The sequence below is a fragment of the Bos mutus genome, chromosome 1 (genome assembly GCF_027580195.1).
Source record: "Bos mutus isolate GX-2022 chromosome 1, NWIPB_WYAK_1.1, whole genome shotgun sequence".
Lineage (NCBI taxonomy): Eukaryota > Metazoa > Chordata > Mammalia > Artiodactyla > Bovidae > Bos > Bos mutus.
This window is the reverse complement of record NC_091617.1, coordinates 121,225,792-121,244,008: the sequence shown is the minus strand read 5'-3', so window position 1 is coordinate 121,244,008 and position 18,217 is coordinate 121,225,792. Positions and strand designations below refer to the sequence as shown.

Below are 18,217 nucleotides of genomic sequence, written 5' to 3'. Positions count from 1 at the left end.
ATTATATATAAAATAGATTATATATATAATAGATTTTGTAGAAAACTTCTTGGTACACAAGCTAACCATCAATCTCATGTTGCAAGAATAAGTAACTATAAGCAGAACTTTATTTTTTCCTGGGAGACAATAGGGAAATTCTAAAGATGCACATATATGAACCTTTCAAAATTTGTAAGTGTTGATGGCACCAGAACTCCAGTATGTCTATTTTCAATTCAAAATTTCTGCCTTTATTTAAAATTTATATAAAAAGCACTGTTCTTACTTTCATCTGTAATAATTTGTGGTTTTGGACTTTCAAATTGAGGGAAAGATATAGAAACTTCCCTAACTTAAAGAGGAAAATGCAAGGAGATTTAAAATGATAACCAAAAAATAAAAAAGAATGTAGGGAAAATGGTATAAAAAAAGGTGTCTACCAATACTGCTTCATGACAACCTGACATTATTAAATACCTAAGAAGAAGATAAGGAAACACAGCAGACACTTCACATTTAGTACAAGAAAAGATATTTACATATTAGAAAGATTTTTCTTTCTTATTAAACATGTTTCTTTTTTTAATTTTTCACTTATACCTTATGTGATATATTTCTTCCTGGACAACCAGAACCCACTGAGTTACTCTCTCAATATAAAGGTTCAATATGATCTTTATTCTATCTCAAATCAGGGTTAAGACATGAATTTCACAAAAATTTTAGCCTATACCCTGTCTTCCCATTGGTATTTATGATAACTCATCAAATTTGATCATGTTAATTAAATATGTCAGACCATGGTTTTATAATTATGAATAATATCTACTTTTTAAAACAATGATTCATTGTGAATAAAATAATTCAATATATATTCTGCAAGTGTGAATTTCAACTCTTTTAAAATAATTTAGTACAGACTTAGAAAGCCACATGTTCGGGACTTCACTGAGAGTCTGATGGTTAAGCATCCACCGTCCAATACAGGGGACATGGATTAGATCCTTCATCAGAGGACTAAGATCCCACATGCCCCGGGGCAAGTAAGCCCATGCACTGCAAATAAAGAGAAGCCCATGCATTGCAATGAAGAATCTGTGCGCTGCAACTAAGACCTAACACAGCCAAACATTTTTTTTTTTTAATTTTAAATTAAAAACAACAAAAAAAGTGTCTTCCAAAAGGATGGCAACAATTGACAAAAAAAAAAAAAAAAAGCCACGGGTTGTTTCTCTTACCATTCAGTAAACAAGACAACCAGATCCTCCTGATTGGCATAATGTTCCATGACTTCTTTCATCAATCTCACTTTTTGGCCCCCTCCGATTGTATTAATTCCATCACCACCTCTCCACTCTTCTCCTTGACCAAGGACCTATAAATCAAATCAACATTTTATCCCCGGGCAAAACTCAGGTTATGAAGTGTCATAAACACTGGAAGTCACCAACAGCTTGTACAATATAACATAGCATCACTCTTTAAATGCTACACTCATGATGCTAGACAGAAAAAAACTTGATGCCTAGATCAGGTCATAATTCTTTAATGTTATCCACCCCATAAAATGTCATTCTCAATTTTAACATTTCAAAAGAAGACACTAATCCAAGGAAGTTGGCGATTGGTGAGGGAAGCCACAGAAAGTATTTCTCACATCTTATTTCTCTTTATTCAGACTGAAATGAAAAGGAAAGAAAATGAAGAAACTTTCCAGATTACTTTTCAATCTGGCAGGAAATCTGTCTGATGAACAAGGGGGAGCCCTGGAAGCTCAGTGAATCCTGGATGGGGCCCTTGATCTGTTTCCCTGCTGAAACCAAATCGGTCATCCCAAGAAACACAGAGGGCATCAGGTCAAATGCCATCTTCCCTACCTTAAGAATCTTAAGCTTATGTTTCCCTCAAAAGTTTAATTATTTATCAGTGCAAGAAATCACCTAAGCACAATTACTTAGAGCTAAGCCTACAGTCATCCTGGGTTCTGTTTGCCCAGCCTCAGCAGTTGCCTCCTGAATTATGTGCCTGCTGATGCACCAGGCTGTGAAGAAGCAGGAAACAAATCTATGAGCCCCTCTGCCACAGACACACCTTGGACCTTAGTTTCATCAAAACAAAGTCTGAAGCTCCTGAAACAAGGATCTGCTAACACAGTGGTCCCCAACCATTTTGGCACCTAAGACCAGTTTCATCGAAAACAATTTTCCCATGGACCAGGGTTGGGGATGGTTTTTATACTGTGATATAGAATAAGATATATAATCTGTATTTACAGCTGCTCCCCTCACTAGCATCACTGTCATAGCTCCACCTCAGATCATCAGGTTTTAAATTCTCATAAGAGCATGCAACCAAGGTATCTCACATGTTCACAGTTCATGCTCTCCTACAAGAATCTAATGCTGCTGATGATGACAGGAGGTGGTGCTCAGGTAGTAACGTGAGCGATGAGGGGCTGAAAATATAGATGAAGCTTCCCGCGCTCACCTCCTGCTATGCAGCCAGGTTCCTAAAAGGCCATAGACTGGTACCAGTCTGTGGCCTGGGGGTTGGGGGCCATTGTTCTAAAAGATCTGTGAATTCAGAGGGAATTAAATTAAGAATACAAAAGAAAAATATAAAAGTAGTTTAGAAAATAAATATTAATTCTAAATTTACTTACCATTGAGCCAAATACAAGCCTGGCTGGTAGAGCTTGTGGGACTCCCAGCCTCAGATCCCTAGTTAGCACTTCCTCACTACTTATATTGAAGGGAGAAAGAAACACTGGTATGGGAATTTGGATTCATATTGGGGCTAGTCTATTAGAACATTAGTTCTTGACCTAAAAAGTGGCTTCCTCTGGCCCTAACATTTGTTATACTTCTGTTCTACAACCCCTTTAGACTTCTCCAATACTACAGTAATACTGGGCCTAAATATCTGAGCACCTACTCTGTGTAGTGCTGTGTTGATTAAGCTCTAGTCTTATTTTCTTTCCACTCCATCAGTGTGACAGACTTTAGTATGCATCAGAATCACATAGAGGGTTTCTTAAAACAGATTGCTGGGCCCAACTCCCAGTCTGATTCAGAAGGTGAGGAGAAGCCTAAGAAACCTCATTCCTATTTCCCAGCTGATGCTGATGTTGGTGGTCTAGGGTCCATCTTCAGAATCATATAATGGAAAGGCAACAGGAGTATCAAAACCTCCAGAGTTAGAGAGACAAAGGGTGCTGGGGTCCAAGATTTGACCCCTTAAAGTTACATGCCCTGGGGCAAGTTTCCTCACTCATAAGTGAAGTAATATCTACCTTACATGGTTTATATAATGAATCAACAGCATGCCATGTATAAAGGTCCTAACAGTGTCTCACACATAAGAAATATTCCAGACTCTCCCCATTCTGAACCCTTACGATGTCCTTCATTGGATTTCAGAATTATTTTACCATAATTTTTCTCCATTTCCATGTAGGAAATACTACAGTATTTCCTCTGTATCCTAACAAACTTCTCTAACGTATTTCTCCTTTATCCTATATTAAACACCTAGATCTGTTTCTTTAGCAAAGTCAGCTTCTTTTAACAGTTGTTTTACATTAACATGTGTACCTAGTCTTCTAGCAGTTATGTAGCAAATATTATCTTTTTTGTGCATTATAATATATACTAGAACAGCTCACTTTTTTCCTAAGCAAAAAGCAATCTCTCTCTCCTTGCTTTTTTAAGTTTTACTGTTTTGTTGTGTAAATGTATTAAATTCATTTGTTTGTTTTCCTACCTTGGGATATCTCTCTCTTCTCCTCTATATGTGGAAAAGACTTAGCTGATAAAGCCTCATTTCTATTAAAAAATAAATAACTTTAAAAAAACAAAGCAGGTCTTTCCTAGCTCAGTTTACTAGTCCTACCAAATTTCCCATTTCTTCTGACCGTTTATCAATAAGATATTCTCCTAGAGATGTTATAAAGCCCTTTTATAATGTTACTAAATTCCTCTAAAACAAACAAAAAACAAGAAAAGTACCTCCCAATAATGGAACAGAAAAAGTATCTGCTTCACAATAATGTTTCCAGTTCTCCTAAATGAAGAAATATACCAAGGTAGATAAACCCACTACAAAAAAAAAAATCTTCATATTGAAAAAAATTACTATCAAATCTTAATTATGTTATACCCATACAAGACTCCTTAAAACAAATATATATATACGCTAAGTCACTTCAGTCGTGTCCGACTCTGTGCAACCCCGTAGATGGCAGCCCACCAGGCTCCCCCGTCCCTGGGATTCTCCAGGCAAGAACACTGGAGTGGGTTGCCATTTCCTTCTCCAATGCATGAAAGTGAAAAGTGAAAGTGAAGTCGTTCAGTCATATCTGACTCTTAGCGACCCATAGACTGCAGCCTACCAGGCTCCTCCATCCATGGGATTTTCCAGGCAAGAGTACTGGAGTGGGTTGCCATTGCCTTCTCCAATATATATGTATATATATCCTTCTAAATATCCTTCTGTTGTTATATAAAACATGTTTTTACAAAACATTAGCGAATACTAGGAAATTATCGTCTGAGTGGCAGAGTATTAACAAGGCCGAAACCTATCTTTAAAACAATCTAGTAAGTGTAAACTAACAGCAATTATGTAATCAAATTTCATCTCCCTTCTGTAGATTATAGATCATGTTGCTGTTGTTATTGTTTTCACTATGAAAAACGTACTTCAGGCACACAGTCTAAAATCTCCATGAATTAAAAGATATACCATACCTTCACAGTATAATTGAAGTATTTGGCTGATTGCATAAATCGATGGAATCCATCACTTTCTTTTGTTGCTACAGTTATGACTAATAATTTATCTGCAAAGACAGAGGGAATAACATAAGACAGTTTACCAAGAGGCTAACTACTCACACTTTACAGAGATCACTGTAGTGATTAGAGACCTCATTAAACCCATGGGAATGTTTTGGTTTGTCAGTCTACATGAGAGTAAACAAAGAGCTGTTGAAAAACTAGGCAATTAAAATTGGCTATATTACTACCAAATGACAGACTGTCAAATAATGAATTATTTTAATGGTAAGAAAGTACCTTAATATTTAAGATAAAGCATGCCCTCAATGGACGATTTCAGCACTAAGAGAAACACTTCCAAAATTGCACAAGGTTTTATCTGTAAAGACCAACTCTCCTACATATTATCTAATCAACCAGCTTCATTGTCACCTATAAATCATTGCTGATGAATTACAAACATCAGTTAGGTTCAGAAGGACATTACATTCCTCAAAGCACACACACAAAACAAAAAGATCCAATCATGAGATTAATCCTAACTTTTTCAAATAAATTATGACAAATTGGGAAAAAATACTTAGAAACAGAATCTTAATATTTTTCCTATCAAAGAATGTTTGTAAATGTGAAGTCTATAAAATCCATATTTATATCACCTTCAATGTTTTATTTTTTCATTAAAGAATAAAAAGAACCAAAATCAACACTGCCCTAGTAAATACACAGCTTTGAGTCATCATTTTATAATGGATTATTATTTTCAATCTAACAAAACACCTCTTCTTAATAGAAGAAAACAGATTTAAGGAGTCATCTCAAATTACCTATAGAAGCTATTAAGGAAAAATGCTTATCAGAAAAAGACATGTTGGGCAAACGCAAAAAAGAAACAAACACATCAGAAAACGCCAAAGGTGCTAGAGCATTTTCTGTTTTAAACCTTAGGGTATGAGAGGACCAGTGGACTAAGAAAGCAAAATGTCTTTTTGACATTCTAAGCACTGAGTTCGGAGAAGGCAATGGCACCCTACTCTAGTACTCTTGCCTGGAAAATCCCATGGACGGAGAAGCCTGGTAGGCTGCAGACCATGGGGTCACTAAGAGTCTGAAATGACTGAGAGACTTCACTTTCACTTTTCACTTTCATGAATTGGAAAAGGAAATGGCAACCCACTCCAGTGTTCTTGCCTGGAGAATCCCAGGGATGGGGGAGCCTGGTAGGCTGCCATCTATGGGGTCACACAGAGTCAGACAGGACTGAAACAACTTAGCAGCAGCAGCAAGCACTGAGTTATGTCATTTGACTCTCAATTACTGTTATCAATAAGAAAAAATGTACAGTGTTAAGTATCTCCTAAACAATAAACAACGATTGAAAATGAAATACATAGCATTAATGTATTATCAGTTTAGTTCAGTACAGTTCAGTAGCTCAGTCGTGTCCGACTGTTTGCGACCCCATGGATCGCAGCACGCCAGGCCTCCCTGTCCATCACCAACTCCCGGAGTTCACTCAGACTCACGTCCATCGAGTCAGTGATGCTATCCAGCCATCTCATCCTCTGTCGTCCCCTTCTCCTCCTGCCCCCAATCCCTCCCAGCATCAGAGTCTTTTCCAATGAGTCAACTCTTCACATGAGGTGGCCAAAGTACTGGAGTTTCAGCTTTAGCATCATTCCTTCCAAAGAAATCCCAGGGCTGATCTCATTTAGAATGGACTGGTTGGATCTCCTTGCAGTCCAAGGGACTCTCAAGAGTCTTCTCCAACACCACAGTTCAAAAGCATCAGTTCTTCGGCACTCAGCTTTCTTCACAGTCCAACTCTCACATCCATACATGACCACTGGAAAAACCATAGCCTTGACTAGACGGACCTTTGTTTGCAAAGTAATGTCTCTGCTTTTCAATATGCTATGCTATCTAGGTTGGTCATAACTTTTCTTCGAAGGAGTAAGCATCTTTTAATTTCATGGCTGCAGTCACCATCTGCAGTGATTTTCGAGCCCCAATAAATAAAGTCTGACACTGTTTCCACTGTTTCCCTATCTATTTCCCATGAAGTGATGGGACCGGATGCCATGATCTTCGTTTTCTGAATGTTGAGTTTAAGCCAACTTTTTCACTCTCCACTTTCATCAAGAGGCTTTTTAGTTCTTCTTCACTTTCTGCCATAAGGGTGGTGTCATCTGCATCTCTGAGGTTATTGATATTTCTCCCGGCAATCTTGATTCCAGCTAACAATCTATTAAAAACTATTTCATAAGATCCAAGGTAATCATCAAATTTTGAAAATAAACAAAATATAAGTAAGTGTAACACACATAAAGAAATCAATTCAAGTAAGTCAATCAACAAAAAGGAAAACATTACCATGAAGATAAATATTAACATTTTTATATATTTTTCTAGAAATGTGTATTTCTCACATAACTTCCACCATTATGAGAAACAGATATTCAAGCAAAAATAAAAGTCATTTTCAATAAAGCTGTCAGCACTTTTCTAATAAATTAAAAGCACTTTTTCAATAAATTATTCTTTTTTAAAAAACAAAATTTCATTTGTAAAGTTTCAAACAGGGCTTAATCAATTAAGAAAACTTGACATATTATCATTCACAATAAATTCTGAATAAAAGAATACTAGATTCTATTTCATAAGAGTAAAGGAAATACTTTTTAAGTACTTTTCACTGTCATAAAATGACTATATTTAAAGACAGCTTTCTTTACTAGCTTTTTCTACATAAATCAGAGTATTAGCTATAGGTTTACAGATTTTGCCTAGATGGATTTTTATACTTAAATTTTCAGCACAAAATTAACAGCAAGGATTTCACCATCCTCAATAGGAAAGTAATGTTGGCCAGACCCTCAGACAGACAGAAATATTACCTAATCTAATGACTCAGAAGGCAAAACTAAAAATATGCAGCCTGACTGTGTCTGGCAATCCTATGCCAAATAAGGACTCCTGTTGTTTCACTATTACTGCTAATTATAAAAAAGTAAAACCAAGTAATAAGTAATTTCATCAAAGAAAGGTCTATTCAATAACATTACATACAAATGTTTGTTTCTTCTTACCTGCTATTAGTATCATAACTGTGAGGAAAATAAATCTTACTCAACTAGGAAGTAAAAGAAGAAAGGGCTGACATGTACCACTCACAAGTTCTTGCCAGCCAGTAGTTCAACAGTTCAACTTGCCCACTGTCTTATGACATATTCTTGTTAAAAACTTTAACATACATTTAACACATAATTCAGATTCCAGTAAAATTCATACCACAAGTTTACCAGAAGTATTAGGACAGAAGATCAACTGATCTCCAAAATCAATGTCAAAAGAGAAAAAGAGGAGAGGGAAACTAGCATACTATATCCCACCAGAATTAAGAGACAATGCAACCAAACATACATCACTGCCTTTATTAGGGTCCTGATGTGAAAAGTCGACTGCCAATAAGGTATCTGTGAGAAAATTAGGGCAATTTGAACACTAACTTATATTTGTTAATATTAAGAAAATATTACTCATTTTTAGCATGCTAATAATGGTGCTGATATTTTTTAAAGGGTCCTTATAATTTAGTACTCTTGCCTGGAAAATCCCATGGACGGAGGAGCCTGGTAGGCTGCAGTCCATGAAGTTGCTAAGAGTCGGACACAACTAAGCAACTTCACTTTCACTTTTCACTTTCATGCATTGGAAAAGGAAATGGCAACCCACTCCAGTGTTCTTGCCTGGAGAATCCCAGGGACGGGGGAGCCTGGTGGGAGGCCGTCTATGGGTTCGCACAGAGTCGGACATGACTGAGCGACTTCACTTTTCACTTTATAATTTAGAGACAAATACTCAAGTATTACCCAATGAAAGGATATAGTGTTTGTGATCTGTTTTAAAATTCTTCGGGGTAGATAGGAGGCAATGGAGGAGGAAGATAAAAAATTAAACAAGATTGCCCACATATGATAATGGTTAAAACTGAATTTCATTTACATATGTTTGGAAATTCCTACAATTAAAAAGCATAATCCATAATATTCCAATCTGAAAAATATTCAATATAAAACTTGTTTTAACAGTCTGAAAAGGAAAAATGGAATAGACAGAAGAAATTTTCTAAACAAAGAATATTATAATTTAAACAACTTATAATTAGTACCTTACCCAATCTACCCACAACAACCAAAAGAATCAAGTGAGATGTTGAGAAAATGAGCTTGAAAAATGGGCACCCATCAGCCACTAACAAAACCAGTCTAAGAATGTGATAAAGATAAGCCCAACTCTGGCCAAATATAACCTCTAGAGCCACGGTCTGACTCTGTCAGAAAGTGGAGTAATGCAGTTACCATGAGCAAGAAACATGTAATGCATCAATAGAGTGTGGTTGATGAGAACCATTTATCAAATGAAAATCACATCAGAGCCAAAAAAAAAAAAAAAATCCTTCTATAATCATATGTACAAAGTCCACCAAAATGCCTAGCACTACAGTAAGGTTTAATAAATATTTTAGTGGCTTAACAGTTAGCTCTCTAGAAAAATTTAGATGAATAACACAACCTCTCCAAAAATCAAGGCAATTTATTTAGAAAGGCAAAAACAAACAAACAAAAACCACACTATGTTCTCTCTTATTGAATTTACAACTCTCAGAGAAAAACGCATTGTTAGAGTCATGTTTTTTCTCTAGATGTTGACTTAATAACAGAATTTATCAATTTTTAGTGCTGATCTAAATTTTCTTTCCAAAAACAAATCATAGCTTTAAAATAGGAAGTTTTTGGCTAATATGTCCTGTCTCCAAATGATTCTTCGATCAGCCCATAAATCCAGCTGAAATTCATTGTCTTAATGACAGGCAGCACATTCAGTAACTCAGCACCAGCCCAGCTACCTTTGATCTTACTCAGAGGGATAAATTTCCTATCCTTCCAAGAAACTTTCTCTACACTCAGTCTTAATTTTAAATTTGCAAAAATTAAAAAAAAAAAATTCTACCCAAGAAGGAGCTGTGAGTACATTGCCCTTACTCTGCTATAACTCATTTTATGAAAGAAGTATCTTTCATCTATAAAACTCAGTGGTGCTCAACTTTCTATTCAAGGAACACATTTTCTAGGAATGGTTACCATAAGAGCCAGCAAACTTTCACTGTAAAAGTGCAAATAGTAAATATTTTAGGCTTTGTAGTCTATATTCAATCTGTCACGATTCTCTTTTTTTTTTTTTCTTTCTTCTTTAAAACATTTCTAAAATTAAAAAATTTTTTTTTCTAGGTTTTCTGGCTGGCTGCATAGAAACAGTTATGGGCCAGATTTGGCCTAAACATTATAGTTTGCCACTGTGGCTGGCCATATGGATCTGACAACAAACTATATGGATTCCAGTCTCAGACCTACTACTTATTACTTGTTTGAAATTGGTCAATTACTTAAACTCTGTGTCTCATGTCTCTCACTTATAATATATATGTAATAATAGTACCTGATAGGCTTGCTGAGATGGTTAATGAGTTAATATATACAAAGTGGATGATACTACATATGTGTTAGACAGTATCTTACTTTTTCTCCTCAAAAGATAAATATGTAAGGGAGGTTGTAGTTGAAATGCAAATCTCAGCAAGTTATATAACTCAATCTCCATCTCTATCAGTTATTTATTCAAGAACTGTCTTTTTTATTATTAATTAATTTTTATTGAAGTACAGTTACTTACAATGTTGTGTTACTTTCTAAAGTACAGCAAAGTGAATCAGATATATGCATAGATATACCCTCTCTTTTTTAAGTCACCACAGAGCACTGAGTAGAGTTCCCTGAACTATAGAGTAGATTCTCATTTGTTGTTGTTGTTCAGTGGCTCAGGCCTGTCAGATTCTTTGAGCCCCATGGACTGTAGAACACCAGGCTTCCCTTTTCTTCATCATCTCCCGGAGTTTGCTCAAACTCTTGTCCATCATCATTCAGTCAATGATGCCATTCAACCATCTTGTCCTCTGTTGTCCCCTTCTCCTCCTGCCTTCAATCTTTTCCTGCGTCAGGGTCTTTTCTAATGAGTCAGCTCTTCGTAACAGCTGGCTAAAATATTGGAGCTTCAGCTTCAGCAGCAGTCCTTCAAATGAATATTCAGTGTTCATTCCCTTTAGGATTAACTGGTTTGAGCTCCTTGCTGTCCAAGGAACTCTCAAAAGTCTTCTCCAATACCACAGTTCAAAAGCTTCAATTTTTCAGCACACAGCCTTCTTTATGGTCCAACTCTCACATCCATATATGACTAGTGGAAAAACCATTGCTTTGACTATATGGACATAGGTCAGCAAAGTTATGTTTCTGCTTTTTAATATGCTGTCTAGGTTGGTTATAACTTTTCTTTCAGGCAGCAAGTGTCTTTTACTTTCAAGACTGCAGTTACTGTCTGCAGTGATTTTGGAGCTCGAGAAAATTGTCACTACTTCCATTGTTTCCCCATCTATTTGCCATGAAGTGATGGGACTGGATGCCATGATCTTAGCTTTTGGAATGTTGAGTTTTAAGCCAGCTTTTTCACTCTATTTTTGCACCTTCATCAAGAAGCAATTTAGTTCCTCTTAGTTTCTGCCATAAGGGTGATATCATCTGTATATCTGAGGTTATTGATATTTCTCCCTGCAATCTTGATTCCAGGTTGTGCTTTATCCAGCCTAGCATTTTGCATGATGTATTCTGCATATAAGTTAAACAAACAGCTTGACAATATACGGCCTTGACATACTTCTTTTCCAATTTTGAACCAGTCCATTGTTCAATGTCTGGTTCTATTGCTTCTTGACCTCAGGTAAGGTGGTCTGGTGTTCTCATTTCTTTAAGAATTTTCCACAGTTTGTTGTGATCCACATATTCAAAGGCTTTAGCATAGTCAGTGAAGCAGAAGTAGATGTTTTCTGGAATTCTTTTGCATTTTCTATGATTCAACAGATGTTGGCAATTTGGTCGCTGGTTCGTCTGCCTTTTCTAAATCCAGATTGTACATCTGGAAGTTCTCAGTTCACGTGCTATTGAAGCCTAGCTTGAAGGATTTTGAGCATTACCTTGTTAGCACATGAAACGAGTGCAATTGTGCAGCAGTTTGAGCCTTCTTTGGCATTGCCCTTCATTGTGACTGGAATGAAACTGACCTTTTCCAGTCCTGTGGACACTGCTGAGTTTTTCAAATTTGTTGGCATATTGAGTGTAGCACTTTCACAGCATCATCTTTTAGGATTTGAAATAGCTCAGCTAGAATTCCTTCACCTCCACTAGATTATCATCAGTTACCTATTTTTATATATAATCGTGTATATATGTCAATCCCAATCTCTCAATTCATCCCACCCCTCTCCTTCCCCCTGCTTGTCCATAGGTTTGTTTTCCATGTCTGGGTCTCTACTTCTATTTAGCAAATAAGTTCATCTATACCATTTTTCTAGATTCCACATATACAATATTTGTTTTCCTCTTTCTGACTTATTTCACTATGTATGACAGTCTCTAGGTCCATCCACATCCCTACAAATGTCTTTCAACTTTCAAGATTTCATCATACTGGTATAGCACTGTCCCTTTATCCATGGTTTCTGTCACCCATGGGTCAATCACGGTTTGAAAATATTAAATGGAAAATTCTCAAAATAAATAATTTATAAGTTGTTAAACTGTACACCATTCTGAGTAGAATTGACTAAAAAATCAGTTACAACCTGAAAGCAGAGAATTTGGTGGGAATGTTAAGGACTCCAGGCCTGGGAGACTGTAGCCCTGAGAGTATGCTCCAAGGAGGCAGGGTGGGGAATCAGGCTATATACAAGTTTTCAGCAAAAGAGATAGACAGTCTGAACATCAAATATTATTGTTAGATAAGGAAAACCAGATATCGAGCTAAGGTATCTAGCATTTCTCTGTGTATGAAAGAGGCAATCCTCTCGGCTCACTGAATTCATTCCTTTCCTATGCACCTCAGCGATCTAGGGCCAAATCTTGTTTCTTGATTGTTTATGTCCTTGATTCCTTGTTCACCTTAAGGGGTGGCAGATATGATGGATGGCAGCTTCTTGCATCACCTCCCTCCAGCTTCTCATCAATTACCATGGGGGGTGACAGCATCTGCAGGATCACAGGCATTGTGTTCCCTTTTGGGAGCTCTCATTCACATTTGGAGGGCTGGAATTGCTGATAGCTGTGACATTTCTTGCTCATCAATATGGCAGAAAATATTTCACTTCACAGTACCGTGGTAAAATCTCCTGCCATCCTGTTCTCTCCCACCATGACCTGAATCATTCCCCTGTCCAGTGTACTCATCAGTTAGTCACTTAGTAATTGTCTCAGCTATCAGATGCACTGTCACAGCATCACAGTGCTTGTCTTCAAGTCACCCTTACTTGACTTGTACTTTGGGGCCATAAGGGTGACTTGGCCATAAGTCACCCTTATGGCTCCAAAGCACAAGACTAGTAATGCTGGCAATTCAAATACACCAAAGACAGCCATAAAGTGCTTACTTTAAATGAAAAGGTGAAAGTTCTGACTTAATAAGGAAAAAAAAAAGTTGAGGTTTCTAAGGTCTACACTAAGAACAAATCCTCTATCTGTGAAATTTTGAAGAAAGAAAAAGAAATGCATGCTAGATTAACTTTCTCACTTCAAACTGTAAAAGACACAGCCATAATGCATGATAAGTCCTTATTAATATGGAAAAGGCATTAAGTTTATAAATATTTTGGAAGATCACATTCACATAACCTTTATTATATTGTTATAACTATTCTATTATTATTGTTGTTAATCTCTTACTGTGCCTAATCTATAAATTAAACTTCATCATAGATATGTAATATGTATAGGAAAAAACAGTACATATAGGGTTTGGGACTATCCAGTTTCAGGCATCCACTAGGGTTCTTAGAATGTACCCCTTACTGATAAGGGCTGGGGGTGGATAGCAACGGTAATGGGGAAAAAAATCTATGTAAAAACAGTTCAAGTGGAAGCTGTTTATTAAAGTAATATAGAAACTGTATATACATCTTCTCAAGTCTTTTCATTTCTCTCCGTCTCCAAGCAAGTTTACTCAAGTTATGACTAGTCCTTTTCTACAACACCCTCCTAAACCCCACTACACCCACTCCAATCATATCTCTACAAGGCAGACTTACCTTTTCAAAACCTTTAGATATCTAACCACGTCACCCCATTGCTAAACATCCTTAAATTACTTTCCATTGCTCTTAGAAGGGTGACCAAGCTCCATTACCTCAAAGTTCTTGACTATCTCTATCCTCTCTGATCTTATTCTCCATTTTGCTCTCTCTCCTCCAACTGCAGGCCTTTTTTCTGTTCTCCAACAATGGCCTGCTCCCTCCCACACTGAAGATAATTGTGGATGCAAAGCCTTTACCTAATGTCTCCTCTGATCTCTTGAAGTAGCCACTGCCTATTCAACTCATTGAGATTCTTATATATATATAGATAGATAGATAGATAGATATACATATATATATATATGCCATTTTCTCAGGGGAATCTTCTCTGACCTACTCAAGCAGGTCAATGCCCATTATATATTCCCACTGCATTCTCTACCTCTCTTTTGGAGCACTTTATGACAAACTATAATTTTATATTAATTTGTACAGTTATTATTTGAGATTAGAGTCTCTTTCCCCAACTAGACTGTAAATTCCAAAAAGGCAGGATGTTTTTTGCTCAGCCCGATACCTCCAGGGCCTATCATACTGTTTAGCATGCAGTCGATTCTTAATAAATATTTTGTTGAATGAACAGATTCAGGAACAATGGATGTTATATTTTATCTGTGCATGTGTGCATGTTAAGTCCCTTCAGTCATGTCTGACTGTTTTCAACCCTATGGAGTGTAGCCTGCCAGGCTCCTCTGTCCATGGAACTCTTTAGGCAAGAATACTGGAGTGGTTTGCCATTTCCTTCTCCAGGGGGATCTTCCTGACCCAGGGATTGAACCTGGGTCTACCACATTGCAAGCAGATTGTTTGGATGTACAAAATAATTTGTTCCTGGCAGAATCCCTGTGTAGTTTGTATTATCATATCCAATTCACAGATGAAAAAACTAAGGTTAAATAGTTTAACTTAGCCAAAGTCACCCAAGTTACCAGCATAGCAGAAAGTAGAATTTCAGTTATTTCTCACAGTCCATTTCTTTCCAGGGTTTCATGTGCCTCACTTGGTGGTGAGAGGTCAAGAGACTGGAAGCAAAATTTGTTTTATTACATGTACAGAAGAGATAACGCAGCAAGCCTAAGACTTCAATCTTACTTTGCTGTGTTGATCCCCAACTGGCATCTGGAAAGCTGACTTTGTAGATGATTTTCATCATTCCCAGATAAGAACAGCTCATTGTATCTGAATTGTACAAACAAGGTATCTATGCTGAACACCAGCTTTCCTTCTAGGAGTTGGGAATTGTGATACAGAAGTTGCCTCTGTGACCAGCCCTGAATAAAAACCTAAGTCTCTAACAAGTCTCTAACTAAGTCTCTAACAAGCGATTCCGATAAATAACTTATCACATGTGTGGTCACTAGTTGCTGGTGACTCCCCTGAGAAAAGACTCTTGGAAGCTGTGTCTGGTTTCCCTGGACTTTGCCTACGTGCCTTTTCCCTTTGCTGACTTTGCTTGGTATTCTTTCAATGTAAACAGTCATAGCTATCAATATGACGATATGCTGAATCATCTGAGTCCTCCTACTGAACTGGGGAGCCTGGGAATTGTCTTGGGGAGAGCTTACCCATTATGCTTCTAGTTACAGGCAGCAAGTCTTCATCTGAAAGAGGCACTATGGGCCTAACTGATTATATATCTGATACCTGACTATTAGATTCTGGGTTCAGAGGCCAGGCTAGAGAGATACAGAAAAGACTCCAAATAGACTCCATAAAGGAAATATTTAATAGATAAGACAATCACACCCTGCTTCTCTACTGGTTGAGAATCATTTCATTTTTTTTTAAGTGAAGGATAATTGTTTTACAGAATTTTGTTGTTTTCTGTCAAACATCAACATAGGTATACATATGAGAATCATTTCATTTTAACATAAACTGTGATCCCAGAGTTTACTCTAGCAAAATCCACTTTTTTTATAGGGAAGGAAACCAAGACCTGAAGAGAAAATCAGACTTGTCCAAGAACCTGCAACTGGTGGTAATCAGCCTAGGACTGGAATTGATGATTCTTAATTACTAAAAAAAGTGGCTTTTCTAGGTCTCGTTACACAATTTTGTTGCTTTTTTTTAAGCACTGAGTCACTTAAACACTATGACAAACTGAAGTCATGGAGTCCAGGTGGCAAGGAAACACATTTTACTTTGTGGAATTGTTGAAAGAAACTCAAGAGACCAAAATTCCTCAAAAGCAATTCACACCACAATTTCAATGAGGAAAAAAACCTAAAAAGGATATGTCAAAGAGACATCAGAGGAGTCCTTAGTATTTCTGTAGGAAAAAGGGGAGAGAGGAAAGGCTTGAAGAAACAAATAACTTTCAAGCATTAATGCTACATAGGGAACATCTTCACACGTTAGTATTTAGATGGATGCCTAAGTTCTACAGCCCACTCTGGACAATGTTCTCAGTCACTAAGTCATGCCCAACTCTTTTCAGCCCCATGGACTGCAGACTGCCAGGCTCCTCTCTCCATGGAATATTCCAGGCAAGAATACTAGAGCAGGTTGTCACTTCCTACTCTAGGGGATCTCCCCGACCCAGGGATTGAACCCGCATCTCCTACATCTCATGCCTTGGCAGGCAGATTCTTTACCATTGAGCCACATATGAAGCCCTACTCTGGACAACACACAGACATAAGGCAAATGAGATGAGCTGGGGGGTAGTGGGGGAAGGGTAGCATGTAGGATAACCAACCATCCCAGTCTGTTCAGGGCTAAAAAGGTTCCCAGAACACAGGGCTTTCTGTTTTAACACTTGAAAAGTCCAGGCTGAGTTGGTCACCCTAGCAGTATGGGTAGTGGGACTACAGAGGGTAAGTACTGCTAGTTATGTGCAACAGACTGGGTGACAAATGGTCCACGAGAACATTAAGTTAGGATAAACTCTTCTGGAATCAGAAGATCAACACCATATATCGAGTGAAACAGGATCAGACTAAGACTTCCAGAGGCCCTGGTCACCAGAAGGTCAAAGTGCACTAAGACAATCTCCACTCCTCAGAGGTACCTCTCGTCTCCGTTCATAGCCAGAGCCTTTTCTCCATGTCCTCACATGAGGAGGGGCCTAGGGACCCTCTGGGGTCTCTCTCTCTCTTATTAAATATTTACTTATTTGGCTTCACCCAGGTCTTAGTTACGGCATGCAAACTCTTAGTGGCAGCATGTGGGATCGAGTTCCCTCACCAAAGATTGAACCTGAGCCCTCTGCATTGGGAGCATGGAGTCTCAGACACTGGACCATCAGGGAAGTCCCTATGGAGTCTCTTTTATAAGAAAACGAATCCCATTCATGACGGCTCTACCCTCATGACCCAAGTCTTTCCCGAAGTCCTCACCTGCTAATACTATCGTCCTTGGATAGTGGAGGTGAGAATTTCAACATATGAATTTGAGGGCGACACAAATGTTCAGGCCATTGTAGTTACATACCAGTTGACTAGTAAACATGCCTATTTGATGAAACACTTTCATCCATGAGAACTGTATTATATAAGCCAAATGAATATCTTTCTCACAAATAGGATCAAATATCTCATACTATAAGTGTCTTCATAATTTTAACATGATGAAAGGGGCTGGGGTATCTTCAGAACCTATTTTGTAAAAACCCTAATCGAAGTCATTGTGACTCTACCCTCATGACTTAAGCATCTTCCAAAGGTCCCACGTTTGTAGATTAGAATTTCAACATGCAAATTTTGAGTGGACACAAATATTCAGGTCATATTAAATATGAAGTACAGTTAAAAGTACCCAGATGTTTGTAGTAGCCTGGATGGGAGAGGAGTTTGTGGAAGAATGGTTATATGTATATGTATGGCTGAGTTCCTTTGCTGTTTCAGCTGAAACTATCACAACACTGTTAATAGGCTACACTCCAATAGAAATTTAAAAGTTTGTTTCTAAAAAAGCACCCAGAATGAACGGACTGTCTTGGAAAAGGCAATGTTTCCTATCTTTACAAGTATTTATAAAATTAACACAAAATCATATTCCAGAATTTATGACTTGGAGAACACAATTGATCTCTTCAAAAGTTAGGAAATGTATACCTTGAATGTAATTTTAATGTCAAAGGAAAAAGGATCGGCCCTCTTCACAGACACAGCAGCTCCAATCTGTTGAATTCCAATGGTTTAAAGGTTACAGCAAACTCCAAAAAAGAAAGACACTGGTAATGAGAACCTCCTTTGAGTGCGATGGTGTAACCCATCTGCTG

General features: G+C 37.5%; 1 protein-coding gene across 2 annotated transcripts in view; it reads right to left on the bottom strand.

Annotated features, from left to right (window-relative positions):
- PLOD2 (procollagen-lysine,2-oxoglutarate 5-dioxygenase 2) overlaps positions 1-18,217 on the bottom strand; it is a 121,218-nt gene that overhangs the window by 62,947 nt on the left and 40,054 nt on the right. For both annotated transcript variants that reach the window (XM_070374909.1, XM_070374908.1), the window contains exons 2-3: positions 4,731-4,822; positions 1,221-1,357 (exon numbers count right to left, since the gene is read on the bottom strand). In XM_070374909.1, the coding sequence (XP_070231010.1) occupies positions 1,221-1,357; positions 4,731-4,822 (229 nt within the window). The remainder of the gene's footprint in view (positions 1-1,220; positions 1,358-4,730; positions 4,823-18,217) is intronic.